Source organism: Strix aluco, chromosome 29 (genome assembly GCF_031877795.1).
Source record: "Strix aluco isolate bStrAlu1 chromosome 29, bStrAlu1.hap1, whole genome shotgun sequence".
Classification (NCBI taxonomy): domain Eukaryota; kingdom Metazoa; phylum Chordata; class Aves; order Strigiformes; family Strigidae; genus Strix; species Strix aluco.
Window position 1 is genome coordinate 4,023,620 of NC_133959.1, and position 22,946 is coordinate 4,046,565.

General features: G+C 47.5%; 1 protein-coding gene across 7 annotated transcripts in view; it reads right to left on the reverse strand.

Annotated features, from left to right (window-relative positions):
- The window catches only part of RFX2 (regulatory factor X2), a 60,700-nt gene extending 51,128 nt beyond the window's left edge, over window positions 1-9,572 (reverse strand). For 5 of the 7 annotated variants that reach the window (XM_074808667.1, XM_074808666.1, XM_074808665.1 and 2 more), the window contains exons 1-2: window positions 9,460-9,514; window positions 7,368-7,429 (exon numbers count right to left, since the gene is read on the reverse strand). In XM_074808667.1, coding sequence (XP_074664768.1) covers window positions 7,368-7,422 — 55 coding nt within the window. In that variant the 5' untranslated portion in view covers window positions 7,423-7,429; window positions 9,460-9,514. Of the gene's footprint in view, window positions 1-7,367; window positions 7,430-9,459 lie in introns of all 7 variants that reach the window. The other 2 variants (XM_074808660.1, XM_074808664.1) reach the window with 2 other exon arrangements.
- Between the last annotated feature and the right edge of the window lie 13,374 nt (window positions 9,573-22,946).

Here is a 22,946-nt window from a genome sequence, read left to right on the forward strand (position 1 = left end):
ACAATTCTACAGGAGAGTCTAAGGTGGCATGGAAAACCCTGGGAGGACTGGGTCTGGAGGCAAGGAGGTGCATCAGAAATGTGGAATAAACATCCTTCAGCGTGGTGCACTCCTGGAACTACTCTATCATAATGTACATATATAGGTATAATTTTATATACATGTGTGTGTATATAAAAAAAATGCATGTATCTCCACATACACAGATATAGATACAGCCCCAGGGCCTGCATAAACATACAGAGATTTTACTGTGACAGGCATACCCTCAGATGTTTTGATATTAAAATGTCTCCTTTCAGTCCCCATCAAGGAAATGTGCTTTTTACAAGTGAGATATGAAGACAGAGCTTGCATGGTACCTGTGGAGCTAAAGACAAAGCCCATTTCCCTATGGGGCTGCAGTAGGGGACTTAAAAATTCCTGAGCATTGCAATAAGGCAGATCATGTTTTTCTGAGTGATTGCATCCATGGAAAAGATGCGGAAAAGTACCCGGTCCACAGTTTGTATTTAGGAGAAACTTATTCCGCAGTCCACTACCCGGCTCAGCTGTAAGCCACCATGACAATAGATACAGTGGAATAAACAGAAAGGCACTGCCTGGCCCACACTTGTGTGTGCTCTGTCCTCACACCCTGGTAAGAATCAGAATATTGACCCCCAAAAATCAACTCTAAAAATTAGTTGGTAGTTTATTAAGCACCAACATGACAGCTCACACGTCACGCGTTGCCTCCACGAAGGCACAGGGGAGCGGTTTGTCTCAGCAAAGCTGATCTCTAGAAGGGTTATGTATCTTAAATAACCTAAAGATCCTTCACTTGAAGGCACCTCGGGCTCTTCCCTAGTAACGAAAGGCTGTGGCGACAGCCCTTCCCAACAGTACGGAGATGACGCAGCAGCAGCTGATGAGGCATCACACTGGAATGTCTTGGATGGGGACTGCAGAGGAGATTTCTGTGACGGATAAAACACTCTGCCAGCACCCAATTAACCCCCATCTTTGTCGTAAAACAATCTGCCTCTCCCATGAAACCCCTGTGAGTACTTTGGGGCAGAGACCAGCCCCCACTGCACCAGGATAAGGGATTATCAGGGTATGGTGGGGCTTCCTGGCACTGTAACAGCTCAGACATTCATGGTTTTTAACTACTATTAGATAATAAGTCTAAAAGAAGCTACTTCTACTCAGTGCCTCTACCTCAAGGAAGATTAAATAAGGAACTGACTCAAAATTTCGGTAGCCAGGTAAACCTCTGGGAATACATAGTTTATTAAATGTTACAGAAATGTTGACTGCGCTCTTTCTCTAAAAACAAGTTGGGGTATTTTTCTTGGTTTCTGTCTGTTTGTTTTTAAAGATTAAGTTCTGAGCAGCACCTAGACTGGGAAGAATGAAAATGTGGAAAACATGAGTGGTAAGAATCAAAAACCACTTTTGCTGCTCCAATAAAATTTGAAACATGAATTATCTGGCTCAACTCCTTACCTTACACAATTATCTCTAATGGTTGCAGCACAGAAGACAATACTCTGAAATTTAAATAAGTCCATTTATTAGCACAGCAAGCAGCAGTTCTAAGCACCTAAGTGCTTCCTGCCTGCCAGGGGCTCCTATCCGGTGAACATTATCTGATCACGGTGTTGGGAGCAATCTTATGGAAACTACCACAGCAAATGCTATTCCTAAAGGAAAACATTGACACCAAGAGATCTCTAGGCTACGCCATGAACAACCTTTGTTTTTGCAGTGCCCGGCTCCAGAGTGCTGCAGGTTGTCAGCCTCTGCAGATGAATGTAACAGAGCTGATGCCTAAAACATGAAGGGTGAGCCTTATATTTACAGTTTGGGGGAAGGTAATTAATATAGAAAAATCTCCATTCTGAGTTCAAACAACTGTGAAGGACAGGTAACCTGCAGGCAAACCCCGGTTTCTTCAAGGGTTTTAGGACCTGGGTGAGGGATATTTCATTTTCCTGGCGGGTGCAAGTCTTCTGAACAATGGTGCACATCTATCATATTAAGAAGAATAAATATTTGCTAGGAAGAAGGAAGCTCTGAAGATTAGCTTGGTGACCAGAAGCCATTATTTCTCTTATTATCTGTACCTACCGAAGAAAAATTTCCTCCCATGATTGGTCATTTAAAGTCATGAATATTTGAAAAGATCTGCATTTCATCTTCTTTTGGGGGGAAGGGAGTTGGGGTTTAAACAGCACATATTTTGTTTAAATGCAAGGACTGAAGATAAATTAGACAGAAGTAGTCCATGTGCACTTATTCACATATACCCCCATGTTTCACAGCCCAGAGATGGATTTCAAGTTGTTTTTTTAACTGTACCATCCAAGACAGCTTGGGAGGAGGGATGAGAAAGAAGGATGTTCTTGCACAGACCAGCGAGGTGACAACACTGACTGTACCTACAACACACTGAGAGGTTGGTCTTATCTCAGCACTTGCTTCCTCCCAGCTTTCTGCAAGCTTCATCTTATCAGAGACTGTGCACAAATTCTGTTTACTGAACACAGTCTGGGTAAGAGAAAATACAAGACTCCTGCCTGCTTGCCAGAAAGGCCCCAGATCTGGCTGAACTGACTGGAATATCCAGCTCTGCGCAGAATCTGTCCGTCAGCCCTGTGTCCCACAAGCATCCCCTGGCTGCATGGAGACAGGCTCTTTGTCCACCTAATCACACACATCTCCAGGTGCCTCCTTTTGCTTCCCTTCTCCAGTGGCAGCCTCAGTTGCAGCAGACTGGAGAGGTTGGGCCGAGCAGTGAAGAACAGGCACACTCACCCGTGGGAGACAGCGACACACTGCCTGGCAAGGACAGGCTGCCTTCTCAACAAAGCCTGGCTTTGTCCACGTGGAGACTCAGCTCTGTCCCTGGGCACTGCTGAAACCCTCTTCCACCACGGCAGTGAGGCGATGGGGAGAGGAATGCCATCTGCATTCAGAGTTACTGTCCCTGTGCCTTGTTAACCAGTCCCACAGCCTTGTTTATACACCGAGTAAAGGATACTTAAGAAATTGTCTAATTGTGAAATTGTCCATTACCAGACTGTAAAGCCCTCTGAACCTGTCCCCTAGGCACAAGAAGCACTAATCCAGCCCACACATCACCAAGCACGGGTTCAGCTCAGGATCAGATCTTGGAGAAAGCCAAGCAGGGAAAAGAAAAAGGCCTTTTCACATGAGCCAATTAGAGCTCAACTACGTCGGCATCTAGTTCTGTGAGCACCAAAACATGGGAAATCCTCTGTGCAAAAGCTGTCATCAGATGCAACGTGCTCAGATCATCTAGACTGTGCCATTCTAGAAGACACTGCATCCACTGTAAATCACCTTTCCAAATCAAGTGACTAGAATAACTTCAACCAGTGGTGTATTAGGCCATCACTGCATCGCAGTCTAGGGCTGCTGGATGTACATGATTATAATAAAAATTAAATGCTCGGTGTCCTGGTTTCTCTAATCACTGTAGCACTGTTTTAGGAAAAAAGAAGAAAAAAAAAAAGTGGTTGCAAAGTGCACCTGCTCAGCTACACAAAGACAGGCCAGTCTAGGGGTTCTACCTGTCAGCATGAGGTTCCTTCTTCTAAAACCCACTGAACTCCCTACACCCCCGATAGCCTCCACCAGAGGTTAGAAGAACGAATATAATTCCCAAAGCAAGGTGAATGTTTGATCAGCTGTGTGTTAAGACAGAAATTATCCAGAATAGTTCCAGGGTTGTCATGGTGGCAATGGGATCTTAAGCTGATACTAAAGAATAGTCTCGCAATGACTAACTAGGTGGCAGCTAAGGAAATTGCTTATTATGCTTAGGTTGTTTGCTTATAATCATTCCACCCGCGCCTTTTCCTTTCTCTCCTCTTCCCCCGATGCTTCTTGTCAGTCTCAACTGCTGACATCTCCAAAAGAAGGAGCATCCTTAATTACGGGCTCAGTTCAGCGGGGCCCTTTGCCTTGTGTTAACCTCAAAGAACCACCAACCACATAATCCCAGACAAACTCCTGAATAACTGGTGCATCACCACACAGGTTCAGTACTGGTTTCATGCTAGCGCTTCCGAACGAGTTGGGCACTTGCAAAATTCAGCGAAGACAGAACCATCTTTCTTTACCCCCAGATTCACTCATGCCACGTGGACTTTACAAGGATTCACTCATCCGTAACAGGCCCGCGAAGGAGAAGCCGCACGGGTTTGCAGCACGTGTCTGCCCGTGCACACTCCAAAACTGCACGGGAGAAAAGTAAATCCAGCCATGAACCGCTTCTCTAGAAGGGATGAGGAAAATACAATTTCCCATGCAAACATCTCTATCTGTGTACAACACCAAGAGACCAAGGGGAGGCAGCAGGACTGGAGACAGGTCTCCTGCCCCAAAGCCCGGAGCTTGCTGCCACGTACCACAGTACAACGCAAATCCTTCCTGTGAGGACAGCTGAGCAAGCAGCGGTTTGGAAACCCTGACCCACACTGTGAATTTCTCACAGCAGAACAGCGTCAGCTGGCAAGGGCACAGAAAAGAAACACACCCCTTCGGCACTATGTACGGTAGCAAAATTCAGGGCGTAGATGCAGCGAGCAACAGGAAAGTGCTTCTGTCGGCTCCGCTTGGGCTGCCCCGAGAGGGGCGGCAGGACAACTCCTGCTGATCTCCACGGAGAGACGCTGCTACACGCACCTTGGACATGGTGGCATCCATAGAAGCCTTCTTGCCTCCCGCTTTCGCTTTGTTTCTGGTTGTGTTCTGCATTTTCTTTGTAAGGACTAGAGACCTCGTATAAACTAGAGATGCCCTGAAGAAGTCAGAGCATGAAGTCACTCTGCCCCAGAAGACAGGGACGTGCCTCAAACTGCTGGTCTTCATCATAGCCTACACACAGGTACCTGCTGTCGTTTGTCCTCATACACATTCAGACATTCCTGCGCATAAAGCCAAAGAACCACCTCAAACAGAAAAAATTTGTGGAGACTGGACAGTCATAATATACATCAATTAACTAAATGATGCATCAGTGAGGAATACCGTGGCAGTCAATGCAATTATTACTTCCGTCAGCTTCTTGCTAGAGATACTGAGGATTTCCTTCAGCAGAGTATTGGTTTGGGACAAGGAAACAAAGAATCTAAAATATTTTTGTATTTGCTTTATATAAAGTCATCACTGGCACAGCATTCTGTGACCTGTTTCTTTGAAAGCAACTGCAATGTTCAGTTGTTAATCTCTTTCAAAGCTTCGCTGCTACGACACATTTATACTGTGCTGAGGCATTTATTAAGCTCAGAAAAACAAATTCTTAATATCTTAATAGAAATCTAATTTAGGAAAACAAGCAAGCTTATCAATTGCCTTCATTTGGCATTTCTACAGCTCTTAACTCTGGTGTAATACCAGATCAACAAAACAAAACAGTTTATGAAGTTCTATTTGGGAGGACTCCTGTTGCAGTTTGAAATACTCCTTGTAACTTTAATGCTGGATAGACAGTGCTTAACCCCCCAGTGTCGTGAGCAAGAATATCATCAGAAGATTTTTGCATTCATTGACATGAAATCACATGTCTACACATCACTAAATATTGTTTTAGCAAGTCAGCCGAATTACACAAATTTAAACTTTTCTAGTTGTTCTGTTTTAGCTGGGGGAAATGCAACATAGCCATCTTTCATCAAAAACATGGCCCAAAACTGAAGGTGGGGTGTTTTTTTTTTTTTCCCTTTCCCCCCTAACTGAACAGTTTGTGTACTGATGGGCACTGCAAGAACTGCCTCCACGCTGCCTGTGTTAAAAAAAGTGATTTTCTGTAGGTAGTGCCTCGTACAAAAAGATTCTTCTTTGTTCAGCGTATTAATGGGTACGTGGCTTGCGCTGAAGAAATGTTTTGTTGTCTGTTTATATATTTATGGCATAATTAGTTCATATGCTACTTAGACAGAAACAACCTAACGTGAGAAAGCCAGCACATTCTTAGACAATAAGGTGGATTTGTGAATGTTTGAACACAGGAGTAAAGAACTGCCAGTCCAAATAAGACAAAATACCGAGTCTCAAAGCGCAGATTACGGAAAGAAACCTTGCATATGTTTCAAATATCAGAAACATAATCCCGGCTCACGGAGCTGCGTGCACTGACACAGGGGGAGGTGAGGCAGCTCCTCTCCTCCCCGCAGCACCCACGGCAAGCCCTGGCACGCTGGTCCGGGCAGCGCTTCGCTCCAGCTGGCGGGCGGCCCGACGTTAACTGCGACGGCATTTGTTTTGAGGGAGGGAAAGAGGGGAAAACTTGGTTTAAATATAACTCGGCAGCCTCCAGCAGAAACTTTGGCTGAGAAGCCGAGGGGTAAGATAAGCCTGTTGAATCAGCACTGCCCTCCCCGCGCTGTGACTCCGCACGCTGCAGGACGCTTTTAGCTCTAGAGTACTAAAACTGAACAAGGAAAATATGCTAGAATACATTAAAACAGCTATGTTTACAGGCCCGTATTAAAAGCGAAAACATGTTGTGATTAAACATAACAGCTGTCAATGCTCTGAGGTGTTACAAGCATGAGACTATTTAAAGACAATGACTGGCGCCATCTATTTTACTGCGATGGAGCTGGGAAAAGCTACAGTTATTAACCGCTGACTGAGGCTTTACATTTATGGCAGCCCTGAAGACGTTTTGTGACAGAGAGGGTAACAAGTACAGAGGTGACTTTTAGTGGCAATGAATAGTCTCAGCTGGAGGATTTACCCAGGACACACAACATCCGTGACACTGGCTGCTCATGCCTTCAACAATTACGGCCTTAAATTACCATTTCAGATGTACACATGCAAAACTACACAGCAAGTGTATTTTTAATGTACCTTCACGTACATAACACATCATTTAACGGCTACTCTCCCTAGACTGCACTCAGGCTTAAGTCTTGAGATGGGCAACCCCCTCCCTCCCACCCCTCAACAAGACACGTGGCACCGAAGTCCCTTGATGAAGATGGGCCTCCATTTATAGGCCAAACCTACAAAATTATATGCTAAACCTACAAACTTATATGCTAAACCTACAAAACGCTCCTTGAGGGGGCAGATCTGTTGCTAGGGGAGAATTTGCAGCACTAGGCCACGGTCACGGCACCCAGCGAGTTGCCTGCGTGTCTTACACCCTCTCCGGTTGCTGTAGCACAGCGTTGGGATTTTGCACTCGCTCGGACCCTTCCACGGTGAACAGAGCTGGCGCTGGCACGCAGGGCCCCAGGAGAGGGACACGGTACTACGAGAGGAATTCATGAGATGCAAATGGCACAGCAGGGAAATGCAAAGCAGGGACTGTCTGTGGGAGCCCCATGTGAAGTCTGACAGACCTGGCTCCTGCTCTGTGGCAGCGGATGCTCTTATCCACGAATGCGCTGGGATCATTCCCGTTCTGCAGAAAGCAAGTGGGGACAAAGAAATTCCAGTTGTCAACCCCTCGCTTGCTTTTGCGTGCACTTTCACCCTTAAGGCTGAGATCCTGTAGTTACCTGAGAAGCTAGATTCCATTTAAAAAGATATTTCCAAACCTCACAGGGACATGAACAGCTTTGAGAACATGAACTCTAAAGGCTTAAAACAAAAAAAAACAGAGCACGCCCACAACTGTATACACTGAAAGGCAAATGCATCACATGTCACAAAATACAAATAAATTTCACATCCCTTGGGACAGCAATAGTCAGAGGTAAAGAACCAGCTGGATGCGTTGTTTTTTTTAAAAAAAAAATGAACTAAGATTTTCAAAATGAAACGAGAGTCAATGTTGGAGCCACCACATCCCAGTCCCAATGTTAGATATCCACAGTATCCACAATTTGGTCCTACAAGTGTGGTTTTTCCTCACCTGACTTCTAGAAGTCAAACTTTGCTCATCCTGGACTCCCTCAACACGAGAGTGACCATGAGAGGGCCTTCCAAGATGCCTCCCCTTCCTCTAGATGTGCAGCTTTAACTGAACTCCTCTTAAACTGACCGAAGCAAACTCACACCAAAAAGCCAAACAGCAAAGAAGGAACCCCAGTCTTTGGGAGCTTAAGTTTTCTATTTTAAGACTTATTTTTCTTCTTTTTTTAAGCCAGCAATTACTCCCTGTTCTCAAATGATTGCTAACCGAGATGGGGAGATGAAAAGTTTGGGCAGAAGCAGATGAAAAAAGCATTGACTAACAAATGAATCTGAAGCTGAGCACGGTCAGTTTAAGGACATTCCAAGCTCAAACACATGAAGTAGATTTAATAAGATTATTATTTATTCCACTTTGCTCTTTAATTAGTAAGATTTGCTTCTTTCAATAGCAAAACCAAAAAAAAAAAAAAAATAGCATCTAAGTAAAAAGAATGGAAAGATTTAATCAGACTGCAGGAACTCACGCTTGAAATAGGCACATACTCAAAATCCTGCTTTAACAGGGGATGAGTCTTGTTTTACAACATACTTTATTCAAAACAAACAGGAGAAACCAAGTCAAGAATAGACGGCAGATGCTTAAAAATAGGTGTCACTGCAATTTTCGCTCGTTTCTAAGACCAACAAGAAAGCAAGTGCTGGGATTTCAGTGCTCTGGCAAACGAAAGGGATAAACTGGAGCTGAAATCAACTCTCCCCGCCGCCCGGTAAAACCAGGAGAAGTGCTCGGGGGAAAGCGGAGACACCACGAGGGGTGTGCAAGGTCCTGAGCACGGCGGCGGGGGGGCTGCCCGGCTGGGTCCCCGCTTCCCAACTCTCACCAGTACTTCCAGGCTCCCACCGCCGCGGGGTGGGGGGGACACACGGAGCCCGCCGGGCTCTGTAGCAGCCGCGGTTTGTTCCTGAACGCTCGTTCCCAACCAAACCTGATGCTCGGAGCAGGGAGTTCAAGAAAAAAAAAAAAGCAAGCGAGCCGGGAGGAAGTTCGTTACCGCGGGAGGGATGCGGCGACCCCGCCGGGGCCGCCACCCGCCCCGCCACGCCGGAGGGGGGCGGTTTGGCCTCCCGTTCCCCGGGCAGGGCGCGGAGCGGGGACCGCCGGGCTCCGGGCGGTGCCCCCGGGCAGCGGCACGGCGGGGAGGGAAGGGGGGTGTCGCCTCCCCCGCTCCGCCCGGGCGCGACGCCGCTCCCAACTTTCCGGGGGCGGCGCGGGGAGCGCCCTCAGCCCCGGGCGGCCCCGTGGGGCGGCGGATACCGGGGAAGCGTTGCGAGGCGGGGAACCTGCGGCCGGGGCGGAGGGCCGGGACGGGGGGTGGGGGGATGTGTGTGTGTGTCCCCGCGTCCTCCGCCGCCCCCCCCCCCGCGGCGGCCGCGAAGCGACTCGCGCGCGTGTGTGTGTCCCCCCAGCCACCCCGCCGCGGGCCCCCTCAGCGGGCGGGACCCCCCCTCAGCGGGCGGCCCCGCTGTCCTCCCCCCCCCTCCCCAACCCCGGCGGGTCGCCGCGCCCCCGCTCACCTGCCCTCCCCGCCGGGCGCCGCGGGCTGCGCTGGGCTCCGGCCGCCGGGGCCGCGCGTTGCTCCCGTTGGCAAGTAACAGTCTCCAGGGCTACGGTCACTATGGCGCCTGGCGCCGGGTCTCGAGGCAACTGTTGCTACCCTCTCCCCTCACGTCACCGCCCGGCCCCGCCCACTCCGCCGCCGGAGGGCGGGACGTGGGGGCGTGCCCCGCGCGGCGCCACCTGCTATTGGCGCGCCGGCTGTCTGTCGTCGGAGGGGCGGGACGTTTTGGGGATGGACCAATGGCGGCGGGGAAGGGGCGGGGCGGAGAGTTGGCGCGCGCTTTGGCGCTTCAGCGCGGGGCGGGGCGGGTGCGTGACACAGGGCGCGGGGGGGGGGGGAGAAAAGCGGTGACTGTGTGGGCCCCGCGCTTCTAGATTGGGGAAAAAAGTTAATTTTTTCCTCTATTAAATATTTAAAAGTTCCCCTTGACTCCTGGGCAACGGCGCGAATCCGGTCGGCACGCGGGCGGGCTCGGGGTTTCTCCCAGTTGCCGCTGGTTTCTCCCTCCCCGAGCTCCCAGTTCCCCACGACATCAAACCGTTTCCATAGCGACCGGCTGCGAAGTCACAGCCAACAAAGGGGGGGGGGGTTGTGGATGGGAGCTGATGGAGAAACAGGGGCCTGGGGTGAATGCAAATTTTGGCAGGTGAAATGGGGCCCCGGCAGCATTTGGAGTTCGTTTGGGGGATGCGATGGGTACGGATAGAAGCAGCATCGTTATCCCGTGACATAAAATTATCCGTCTAACAGCAAGTGCTTCCTGATGGAGCTTCCATCACGGGTTTTAAGGAACGGGCTAAGTCCACAAAACGCTGGGCTCTAACCCCAAACGGCTGCAGCAGCCACACATTTTCTGGTGAGCTCCGTGTGGAGCCGGAGCGAGTCCGGAGGAGCCGTCTGCCAGCTGCCAGCAACTGGGGAACGGCTCCCAGCGCCCGCGCTCGGCCGGAAAATGTGCAGAATCCGGTCACCCACAGATAACGTATCTTTGCACGTGTGCAGCACCACAAGGCTTCGGGATACTGCACCTGGGAAAACCCACGTAGCACCTGCTTATGGGTGGGAAGATGTAGCTGATGTTTTTATGTTGGTGGTGGAGAGCAAAAAAAGCCTAAACTATAGTCTCTGGACGCAGAGAATTGCAAAAGGTTCTACGCTTTCTCCCTGTAAATGAACATCCCCGCCACACCTGCGGTGGGAGTCGGTGTTACCCAGCACAGACATCCTCTGCCCTCCTGGAAGCGGTTCAGGCTGGAAACGCAGCAGATTTCAGGTGGAGTTTCCTTGAAAGCCCTTCCCTGAGTGACCAGGAGAGACTCAAAAGATCATGCTGTGTGAAGAAGGGGATTTGTAGCCTCAGACTTACATTTCCAGTCTGGACATGCCTGCCTGGCCTCACTAGCAAGGCAGTGGCGGGTGTCCTGAATACATACAGAGTAAAATCTATCCATAAGGATGGCCTTTATTCCTTCATTTTTGGGGGGGGGAACAGGCTTTTTGTTGTGAGCATGACAAATTCTGCTCCTGCAGGGTTGGGATGCTCCTCTGGATTCCTATAAAAACAAATCAGCATGTACAGACCTTTCCAGGTGGTTAAAGCAACTCCCTTGGAAATGAATATTAAGTAGTTGCAAGAACCCCAGCTCATGCTGAGCCATCTTGTCGCAGTCTTTTTGCAAAGAATGGCCAAATTCTCTTGTTTTCTGGCATTTCATGCAGGCTGTTTTGTGTCTGTCCCTGAGAAGAGAGAAGGAAACACTGACACTGCTATTAATGTGATTTTTCTCTTTTTCACCTTGCATTTATAATAGGTGACAAATCCAAACTTATTTGAAAGTTAAGATTGTTCCGCTGTTCAAATTCTAAGAGGTTTCTTTTGCGACCAGAGAGTCCTGATAGTATGATGGTGATGATGAGCCTGGTCATGGCTTTGTGGTTAAGGTTAAATACAGTTTTGCTCCTCAAGAAGAAATTATGAATGGAGGGAATAGCTTTAAAAACAAGTGGGGATGTGTCCTTCCTCTTATTGTGGGTAACTACATCTCCCACCAACACACATCAACCTTGCTGCTTCAGAGCTGGCCTGACCCATGCAGAGTTAACCCAGTCCTATATCATGGGTATTTCTTTTTAAGTTTGAAATGACTGATAGATCTGAAGTGGCTAAGACACTTGCTTTAGTCACAGGAGAGGGAGGTGCTCCGCTCCCCACATCCTCTCTTGTTTATTTTAGTTCTGGCAGTAAGGACTGCATAATGAAAACCAATACGTGCTCTAGATTGGTCTCAGTTCTTCTCTATGGTTTTTGAAGGCAGGTGCTGCCAAGGAAAGCAGCATTTTTTACAAAGCTTTACAGAATACTTTCATTTGTGGGGGTTTTGTTGGGTTTTTCCCCCCTGTTTAAACCCAGCAGAATCACCACGTGCACTTTTCAATTGCTTTGAAAAATCCCTGTCAGACATCTCAAGATTTCAAGGATCACCTTATTGACATGCAATAAAAAGCTTTTATGATGTATTTTTCTGTAACGTTTTCTGAGAAGTATGTCCCAGCCTAAGCCAAGGAAGTGTGTGGAATTTGTACCCATGGAGACTCCAATAACACAGCCAGCTCCAAATGCCGCAGGATTATTAGTTTTCTTACCTAACATATCAGGAAAGGAGTAACTGGAAAAAGGAGAGACAGAGAGAAAGTGACTGAGTGAGGTGATATAAACTGGAGAGACTGGACTTGCTGGTTAGCATTTGGTCTGTCCGCAGACTTGGGGTTAGTACACCTGCTTTCAATAGGTTACTGCGAGAGTTATACTGGAAAAATTCAGAGTTGTGTGTCTGAGCACCAAGGACATGCCAGCTGAGATTTTGAGAAGCTCCAAAGAAAAATAAGTCACTGTCTTAACGGGTTGTAGACCCTTCAGCCAAGGATATTTAAAAAGGTCAGCTTTCAGGTTGTCACATCCCACTCAGACGAGGGAGAGAAATGACAGGTCTCTCACACAGGTGAGGGTGTCATTGCTTAATAAACAGTAAAACAGAAAACAGAGATGGAATTGTTATTGAGGTCATCTAATGCGCATAAACATCCGCCTTTACCATGGGAAATGGAGACCAATATCTTTTTCTTAATATCTCCTTCTGATGTGTTTGAAGATAGTTCTCATTTCTTCCCTCAATCTTTTGTTTTCTAAATTAACCCTCTGGTTTTCCTGTAAGAAAAACCCAGGCCTTTCCTACAGAAGCACTGCATAATAACTATTTTTGATCCTGCAATACTGTGGTCACTTATTGCTGCTTAAGCACCATATTTTGCATTTGGCCATACTGAATTGCGTCCTGTTTATTTTGCTTCATCGTTCAAATTTACTGAGAGCTTAATGAAATCCTTCAGAAGTGCCTGCAGTTATTCCCGGTTTAGTACCACCTGCGATGTGTGGTTGCAGGGCTGTTACCACTTTAGTTTTTAGGGCACGCCTCTCCACTGCATGGCATCTGTACCTCTGCAAAAGAAATGGAAAACACGCTTGGATATGCTCTTATTCTTTCCAAAGTGTCAATTCTTGTATGAAACCCAAAGCAGAGGTTCCCTGTTTTGTTGTACTCTGCCAGCACTACCCTGAAATTCTTGATAATGCCCATCACACAATCTTTGATAAAGTCCTACAAACCTTGGAAGTTAGCCAGTCCCCTCCTGGGAACCTAGGGAGTAATCACAGGGCTGTTATTTTTAATTAGGGACCTGTCTGTCACCTCTTGAGTCAAGCTGATCACTGGAATTCATTTCTCCTTGTTTCTTGCAACCTGTTGCATAAACCAGATCTCATCCCCCTCAGCCTGGACGGTATCGAGGTGGGTCTGGGGGAAGGAGCCTTATTTAAGCAAGCTGCTCGTAAAGGAAGAGAAGAAACTACGCCTGCTCGCAAAGGAGCGTGTTTGCTGCAGCTGTAACAGATACCCACAGGAGGGCACGTTCCTCAAAGCAAACTGGAATTCAGCTAAAATCCAATCCCGCTCAAAGGATCCGTTTGACTTTATTTCACGGAAGGGAGATTTTGATAAAAACTAGTTTTTTGATGGAAGAAAATGCCCTGCAAAGGTAGTGGGATCCTTTGGAATTTCGTGTTTATCTGTGAAAAATACCGTTGTTTTTGTTGCTGGTAATGAAACCTTAAATGAAGCTATTCCCTTGAATTGTTTTACTGAAAAAATGAAAAAATTCCCAGAGAATTAAAACAAAACCCAAACAAAAAATTGCCTTTGAGGTTTTTTGCTTAAAAAAAAGTTTGCTTGTGTTCAGCCAGTTTTGATGGGGAGAATCCCTATTTTTATACAAGTACCAACCCACGCAGCACTTTCCTACCTGAAAGCTTTCTGTGCCCCTTCCGTGCTGTATTTTACTGCTGAGTGATCCCAGTGCATCAGGTGCAAAATATAAGGAGCCTGAACTGGTGGCTCTCTCTGTCCCTTTTACCACAGTATAAACAGTCCCTGGCAAGGGCTTTCTGACTCGCCGTTTTGAGGACATGGACTTTGAAGAGGTTACTCCTCTCAACTTTTTGTCTTCCCCCTAACAAGTTTTTAGCACAGCTAGAAACGCAAATGCTCTCTTCCCTCTCACCCTGGAAATTTCCACTGAGCGGAATTAAAGGACTAAGCATTTATCTGGAGTGTTATCTGTTTGGTTTGGCCGTAGCTGTATGGAAATTCTGCAAAAAGTACTGAATACGGTCGTGGAAAACCCAGTGTATGTGGGTTTATAGTGCCACACCTCGTGGGGAGCTGTAGTGTTCACAGCTCGCAGAAGCTAGAGGAGGATGTGTCCACACTTGGACATAATCAAAGAGAGTCATATTGATATAACTAAATCAACATAGCTTATGTCAACACAACTTTTGTATGGAGGCAACGTCTGTATAATTAAACTCTCAATGACTGACTAGCCCTGACATAAGGTTTCAATGGACGTCCTGCACAATGCAGAACAGCTTTTCTAGGGCAGTGAGTTTAAATGAGTCTCCCCCTTTTCCCCAGCTAACCACAGGCACTAAGAACAACGGGGAGGGACAGAGCAACCAGCAGCCTGGGAGAGAGTGACAGACAGGGTCAACAAGCAAAGGGCCTGGGTGATGTGATGGGAAGGGAAACCAAAATCAACAAAACAGCTTAAGTGGTGCCACCTTCAGCATTCGCGTGTGAGCAAATAAGTGCTTATAAGGCACCGTCGTGGAGAAATCCCCCAAACCATTTCTAGAAAGCCAAGGCACTGGGATGCCTGTCTGAGGTGCCTGTGCCAGCAGCATGAGGAATAAACCTGAGGAGCTGGAGACCTGCGTGCAGCTGCAGGGCCACCATCTGGGTGGGATCACGGAGACATGGTGGGATGGATCCCATGACCAGAGTGCTGCAACCGGGAGATACAGGCTCTTTAGGAAGGAGCTCACCTGGGGATGGGTGAAAATTAAAGAGGAGGTGGGTAAGGGTGGCATTGTAGTAGGTGTTTGTTACAGGCTGCCTGACCAGGAGGACTCTGCAGACAGGAAGGAGCAGCTTTGTGTTTGCAGGTCCTGGTCCTCATGGGGGGCTTCAACTGTCTTGAGCTGCTCAAGGTTCCTTGAGATCATCAATGATACCTGCTAGGAGTGAAGCCAAGGAGGATCTAGTTTATATTTCCACATTTAGTCAGTGCAGCAATGTTCTCTGGAGTGCAGAAAAAGAAATCCCAAACACAAATCCCTTACCTCCAAGTTGTTACTACCACTGCTTCCAAAAATGCACTGCGTGAATGCAGCTATGCTGGCAAAAAAAGTCCTGTTTTGGGGTTCTTTTTTCTAGTTAATATTAGCAACAGGCAACTTCTGTTGAGGTTGTTGAAGAGGTTGAAGATGTTACACCTTCATCAGTTTGTTGTCTCCTAATAGGTAGGGTTATTTTCCCCCACTTCTCTCCTGGCAGAACAGCATGTGTGCCCACCGCCCAGTCTGCAGCCATGCAAAATCAGCTCAAACCACCTCTTTTTGTGGCTTACACTAAGGCTGTTTGCATCCCAGATATGCACACGCTGGTGGAAAAATTACCGCCCTAAATTCACACCACCTTCTTGTGCGTTTTGGAGGTGCATGTTACCAACAGTGAAGTTGAGAAATGATCACCAAAATTGCTATCAGGCAAAATCAGCTCCCCTAATTTAGACAACTGATTTCCATGATTTAAGCCATATCAGTTGCTTTTGTCTGCAATGATTTAGCAAACACTTGTGCAACAGCGAATCTGCAGGGCTGATAATCAGCAGGTGTGGGTAGTAGTTTGGGATGAGAACTTCACTCCTCGTCTGCTGGATCTGACAGTGGTGTGATCCGCTGTTTAAGACGCCTGACTGCGCTCAGGTAGGTGGGAAGAGCTGTTGGGTTTCTGTACCAGTGGCCTGCTGGAAGAAGGATCACAGAAACAGCTTCAGCTGTATTTAAGGCCCCTCACTACAAAAAGGACATTGAATGACTCGAGCGTGTCCAGAAAAGGGCAACGGAGCTGGTGCAGGGTCTGGAGCACAGGTCTGATGGGGAGCGGCTGAGGGAACTGGGGGGGTTTAGTCTGGAGAAGAGGAGGCTGAGGGGAGACCTCATTGCCCTCTACAGCTGTCTGAAAGGAGGGTGCAGAGAGGGGGGATGAGCCTCTTTAACCAAGTAACAAGCGATAGGACAAGAGGGAATGGCCTCAAGTTGTGCCAGGGAAGGTTTAGACTAGATGTCAGGAAGTATTTCTTTACAGAATGGGTTATTAGGCAGTGGAATGGGCTGCCCAGGGAGGTGGTGGAGTCCCCATCCCTGGAGGTGTTTAAGAGTCGGGTCGACATAGCGCTGAGAGATATGGTGTAGATGGGAACTGTCAGTGTTAGGTTAATGGTTGGACTAGATGATCTTCAAGGTCCTTTCCAACCTAGTTGATTCTGTGATTCTGTGATTCTGTAAGGGAGATGTGGTTGAGTCTTTAAGGTCTTGATGGACAGGCTGTAGTGAACTGCCATGCCTGTCCTCACCTTTCCATTCCAGATCTCCGCCAAAAGCCATTCACACACCCAGCAGTGCCAAGAGAAAGGTGTGTGTGCTTTTGCTGTGGCCACCTCCATGCAAAGCCTGGCTTTGTAGCCTCAACCAGCAGCAAAATGAGGCTGAGCTGAGCTGGGGCTGAGCTGTGACTGCAACAGCTAAGGTAAAGGGGGGACAACGAGAGCTAGTAACTACTTTAACTGCTATAGCGTGATTTCCTGGAGCCATCGGATGAGGGACAATTTTCTTCTACAAAAAAATCACCGCTGAGAACTGTGCTGCAGTGGCCGTATGGGCATTGCTGGTTGTCCTGTGGGATGGACGAGCAATAGGGCAGAGACCATGCGGCTGGTAGAGCGTAACGCGCACACTAGGTAAGCTGGGGTGGAATTAGTCTGAAAACCAGACTGTGGGAGGACAACCACTTTCTATCTGCCTACCTTGTGAATGTTTTCAGCGTTTCAGGTCACTTCTTCCATCCTGAACTGGGGCAAAAAGTTGAAGTCTTACAGCAGTTTGGAACCTGAATATTAAACAGAAAGGTTCAGCTTGTTCGTATGGGGAAGTTCAACATGCTCATGACTGTGAGCATTTTAAAGTTCTCTGTAACTTTTTTTTACTACAGTGAGTTTATGTTTAAAAAACACAGAAAAACATTAAGTAGCCCTGTAGATTATTAACATTTCAGACCAAATTACAGGTGCGCCACACTCCAACTGCAGATAATCATCATCAGCAACTTCCCTGCTCGTGTTGTCTCACAGCACACAGAATGGCATCTGGACTCTGTGTCACCAAGTGATAGACCATGTTTCCGTGTTGCTATCTCTTACTCTGGTTACACATTCATCCCTTTCCTGGTTACAACACAGTTTAAACAGGGAGGACAGACAAGGCACAGCCTTGTCTGATTTGGGCTAGATCTGCCTGGTAAACATCATGACACCATTGCAACGCAGTCCCTTGGCTTGGGAGTGGGGAAGCAAGCCCGCTGTCCTCATCTTACAGAGCAAGAGAAAAAATGTAATCGTCTTGTTTATTGAAGTTCCAGGGATGCAGCTGTTTGTTTTTTTTTCTGAGCTGCTGGAAACAACTCCCTTCTTCCACACGTCACTTCTGTATGCATCTCATTTTGGAGCAAATGGCTTTCCACAAAAGTCTTTTTCAAAAGTGGAATTACCTGTGGGCATAAATGGCACTGCAATTTGCTTTTAGCTTTAATGTTCAGAGGATATAGGCAAGACCTCCAAAGAGGTGATATCTAGCATCAAACTAAATTATTATATAGGCTAGAAATTCTAATTCTCCACTGCCTTTCACGCTTTATAAATGCATATGCCACATGCTATAGTTTGCATGTTGCGTAAAACAATGGACAGCCTTCGCCTATACTGTGTTGTTTCAGAATTCACTAGTGTGCAGGTTTCAATGAGTATTTAAAAAAATCAAAAGGTGTTTGTGTCTATGACAGGCAGGGCAAATACTTTTTGCTCCAGTTTTATTGATGAGAACAAAACTGCCAAAGAATCATGTTATTATAGGCAGAGGCAGATAAAGGTCCGCTATCAGCTGGTGTGTTCTGGTGAAGAGTCCTTGGCTTTGTTGAAGCTGTGTTGATTTGTGACACTCGAGAGTTGGATGTGAATCTAGAACTTAATTTGGTGTGGGATTTTAGTGTGTGTGTGTGTCTTTTTTCTGTTGTTGTTGCATGTGGGGGTTTTGGTTTGTTGGGGTTCTTTTTGGGGACCTACACCTATTTGCTGTGGACCCTTTCACATGACAAGAAAGATGTTGCAAGTCCTTGGTGGGAAAGACAACATGACCTGTTCAAGTTTAGAAATGACTATGCTATAAATGGACACTTCTGTCTCCCTTCCTTCCTTGTGACCACGTGTTTACCAGGAAAATACCACATATTTTCTCTGTGCGTTCATTCTCCTCTTGATGAACTTCATGTGGAAATTGCTGAAATAGTGTATTGCCCCCCTCGTCCCCTTATCTTTCAAGTCAATGTCCTGAGGTGCAACTACATCTCGGGTTGAGTCACTTGCTACTAGTGACTCTGGAGTTGTAAATTTGTGAGCATTATCAGAGGAACACTAGCCCAAAATAGCTTTCAGACCCAATGCCAGGGCTGGACGGGAAGGGTCATAAAAGTGAAAAGTTGTGTAAACTGTCTTGGGTCATTTCAGTGGGCAGATATGACTTGTTCCATATGGGGAATGATTAAGCTGAAGAAGAAACTTTCCATTCTCTCTCTGTGTCCACAGCTGTATGAAGAGGTGTCCACAGCTGTATGAAGAGATGATTCTTTGCTTGAGGTAGGAAAGAACTTGTAAATGGAATGTCTTCTGTTTCACCAGAAAGCAGCGTGATGTTCTGTAGGGCACGGGAAACCTGTGGCCAAGATGAAGAAGGACGTAGCTCTTGGCAGCAGCTAGCCTGTGCCTCGCCTGACAAACTAACCCCTGTCAGGAAGAAATGTGCTGTCTGTACACCAGCATTTCTAACCACAGTTGTATGATTTGACAGACACAAGCCTAAAGCACCGTGGCCCTAATCTGCATTTATCGTGGGCCTTGTCAAGGCACTTATCCTACTGCTCTTGTCTTGTGAGGGACACCTCTGTCCTTGATGGCATCTTCCTTCACCTCAGTCTTCTGCTGCAGCATGTTAAATACCTGCAAATGTCAAGGCAGGATAGAAACGTGAAGGCATCACAGAATAATTTAGGTTGGAAAAGACCCTTAAGATCATAGAGTCCAACTGTTAAGCTAACACTACCAAGTCCACCACTAAACCATGTCCCTAAGTGCCACGTCTACATGTCTTTTAAATACCTCCAGGAGTGTGTCTACACTCAGTAAAAGGTGACTTATATCACAGCAGTCAACAAGCTGTAACGTCACAGGCATAGACAACCAAGATGCTGCTGTCTTACGTAGGTGATCCAGGCAGACTATTAACTGGAGGTTTATCAAAATCACACATGTATCTGCATTTTCAACCTGATGCAATATCTGGGTATCCTCACCATAAAATTTAACAACAGGAACAAAATAGGTTCTATGGAGTTTTTGGTCTTCCCTTGGCCTGTGTTAGAGCTTGAGGCTGCTTAACCTGCAGCCATCTCCCCCTCTCTCACAATCTTGTGTCACAAGCACAATTTAAAGGTAATGTGAAACTGTTATTGTTATAAGAGTGACTCTGTAATGGAAAGGCATCTTCAGAGGAGAAGGTTCAGGGACAGGGAAGAGATCTTACCCCTGTGCTCGGCACTGGTGAGGCCGTCCCTCGATGAGTGGGTTCAGTTTTGGGCCCCTCACTCCAAAAAGGCCATTGAATGACTCGAGCGTGTCCAGAGAAGGGCAACGGAGCTGGTGCAGGGTCTGGAGCACAGGTCTGATGGGGAGCGGCTGAGGGAACTGGGGGGGTTTAGTCTGGAGAAGAGGAGGCTGAGGGGAGACCTCATGGCCCTCTACAACTCCCCGAAAGGAGGGTGCAGAGAGGGGGGATGAGTCTCTTGAGCCAAGGAACCAGCACCAGGACAAGAGGGAATGGCCTCAAGCTGCGCCAGGGCAGGGTCAGACTGGCTCTTAGGAAGGATTTCTTTGCAGAAGGGGCTGTTGGGCGTTGGAATGGGCTGCCCAGGGCAGGGGGGGAGTCCCCATCCCTGGAGGGGTTGAAGAGTTGGGTTGACCCAGCGCTGAGGGATCTGGTGGAATTGGGAACGGTCAGGGTGAGGTTCATGGTTGGGCTGGAGGAGCTTCAAGGTCCTTTCCAACCGAGATGATTCTGTGATTCTGTGAATACTCTGTATTTGCCTGGTATCTTCTGGAAGCTTGGGCCACAGTCAAACTCTGTAACCAAGAACTCTTCCCCAGCTCTGACACTTTGTGACTTTCTAAGGGCAGCAGACATGACAGTTCTTCAAACCTGTGTCAAACTAAAATTATAACTTTATGCTAGTATTTGACTATTTTATTTGGATAACCTGTGTTAACACTCTAACATGGGCTGGTCATTTAGGCAATGCATTTCAATTAGGTCTGCTTTACAGAGGCAAACACCGAGGCACTCTGCTTGCTTATCTTCTCCCTTACTGTCAAATGCAGAGCTTGGCTTTGCATGTTGATCTCATGCCACAGGACACGGCTGCTTCTGCAGAGCTGCGTTGATTGGCATCAGATGAGAAACTGGCCCTGATTCCCTTTGAAGTCCCAGAGACTGAAAATGTCCATGCAGACAGTAGATACTATTATACTTTTCTTCCCTTGCCTCTCCTCTCTGTAGCCAACAAATGCACAACTAAGACATGTATTTAATGCTTTTTTTTCTCCCCCCCCCCTCCTGCCAGTATACCTATCTCGTGCTGGTTACAGTTTTGACAGCATGAAAATTCAGTACGATCACTCACAAGCCTGTGATTGGAACAACTGATACCTCCAAAGACTTTCCAGTCTTTCCTGGCCTAGCCAGCCATTGCTAAAATTCACCCCAGGCGAGTGATTCTGTACTGTGTTAAGTTAATATTTACTGGAGCGGCTCAGGCCACCTTGGTCTTGGTGCCTTGGAAAATGAGAACCCTGGGACTCCACTCGAGTTAATTGCTAGTAAATATAGAGCCAGCAAAGGCAATACTTGACAAAGGGTGCAGTCACTCTGGTGCATTTGCTTAACTAAGCTTAACTACTCTGTTTGCTTATGAAGGGCTGGGCTGTGCTATCACTGATCAGCAATAACGGTTCTTGTAGCTACGCCAAGGTATAAGCTGATCTGCAGGTAGTGAGAACGGTCCCTCTCCCGCCTGTGGCAGAGTTGCCTGAGGACCACCTGAGCTTATCTTTGCTCTTATCTAGTCCTTCACCAGTAACGAGGTCCCCTTTGGTCCCAGAACCCATGGGAGTTTTGCAGACACCGTGGCATCTACCTTGGCAGTGATACAACCTCCGTTTGATAGACAAGGACGCTGGGAGCACAAAAAAGCAGCTTGCCCAGGGTAATTTGTTGGCTCAGGGCATCGCCAAAAATAGAACTGGCTACTCCTGCCACTTCAGTTAACCTTTGGGCTGTGCCACTGAACCTTTTCTTGGTTCACGGAGAGCGACGTGCCCCTTGTCAGCACAGCAGGTGTCCAAGGCGTGACCGGAGTTAAGCGGTCTGCTAAGCTTACAGATCTCACCAACCTTCCGATGTTGTTTGTATCCTTGCTCTGCAGAGTAAATTTGCCATCTGAGTCGAAACGGAGCCACGTGAGGGATTTGGACAGGCTGCAGAGAGGAGGCAGATAGAGATAGCTGGGACAGGGAGGGGAGTGCAGTGGAGCTGCCAGGGAAGGCTCAGACTGTGAGAGATGGCAAAGAGCTGACAAAGCAGGAACTCTTGGGTGCCCGGGCCTGCAGACGGCGGTGCAGGGCTCCTGGGGCCGACTTGGCACTCACTGGCTGTTGCTGTTCTGCAGCTGCAATATCCTCGGCGCTGTTCTGTCCTCTGGACCGGCTGCTGCTCCATCTGTGGCCCTGACCTTCTGGCAAGAGCTTCTCTCATGACATATTGCTTCGGTTTGCTCATCAGCTAAATGGCGTGGACCATACCCACCCTACCCTGTGGGAGTGGGGAATATCTCTGGGCAATGCAGGGAGGGAGAGAAGAATTTGCAGGAAAAACCCCAATGTTTAGGAATTCTTGGTCTGCACTAGCAAAATAGCAGCAATAATTCAACAGATACAGCTGTTTTGCTAACAGGATGAACAAAATACTGGCTTTTCTGCAACTTTATCAGCTAGAAATGACTGAGAACAGCTAGATGATCTGCCTGACCATAACCTTTAAAAAAAATAAATTAAGAAGTGTGCCTTTGGACTTCAGTTTAAATAAGGAAGACCCAGGGAGGGCAGAAGATGGTGGAGCTGGCACCAGCCCACAGCTCCGGTAACCGTGTGCGTCACCAGAGCCAGGTAACGCCGTTCACACAGATCCAGCCCGGTTACTTCGCTGGGGGGGATCAAAACACCACAGCACGGGGCCGGCAGCACCTCAGCAGCGAGCAGCCGTCGCTCTGAAACAAAGAGCTTCACTCCCCAGTCAGGATTGAGTGTAACTGTTCAGCAGGGATTCTTTATTCGCAGCGCTGGGGATCGCTCCACCACAAGTGCCACACTTACTAACAAAACTCTCTGACTAATATAACAAAAAGCATACATATGCATTAGATTTCTTAGAAAAGGGAGTGTTATGCTAATGGCTTCTTAGAATTCATTTACATAGTCTGAGCATGCGTAGTAAAAATAGAGTGAGGGTCTTGTCCCCTCCTTAGGGGTCCCCACAGCCTTTCTCACACTGTCCGTTAGCAAACTTTAGGTTTCTCATGTCCATATCTGGTCATAGAGTGACCTCATCCATCC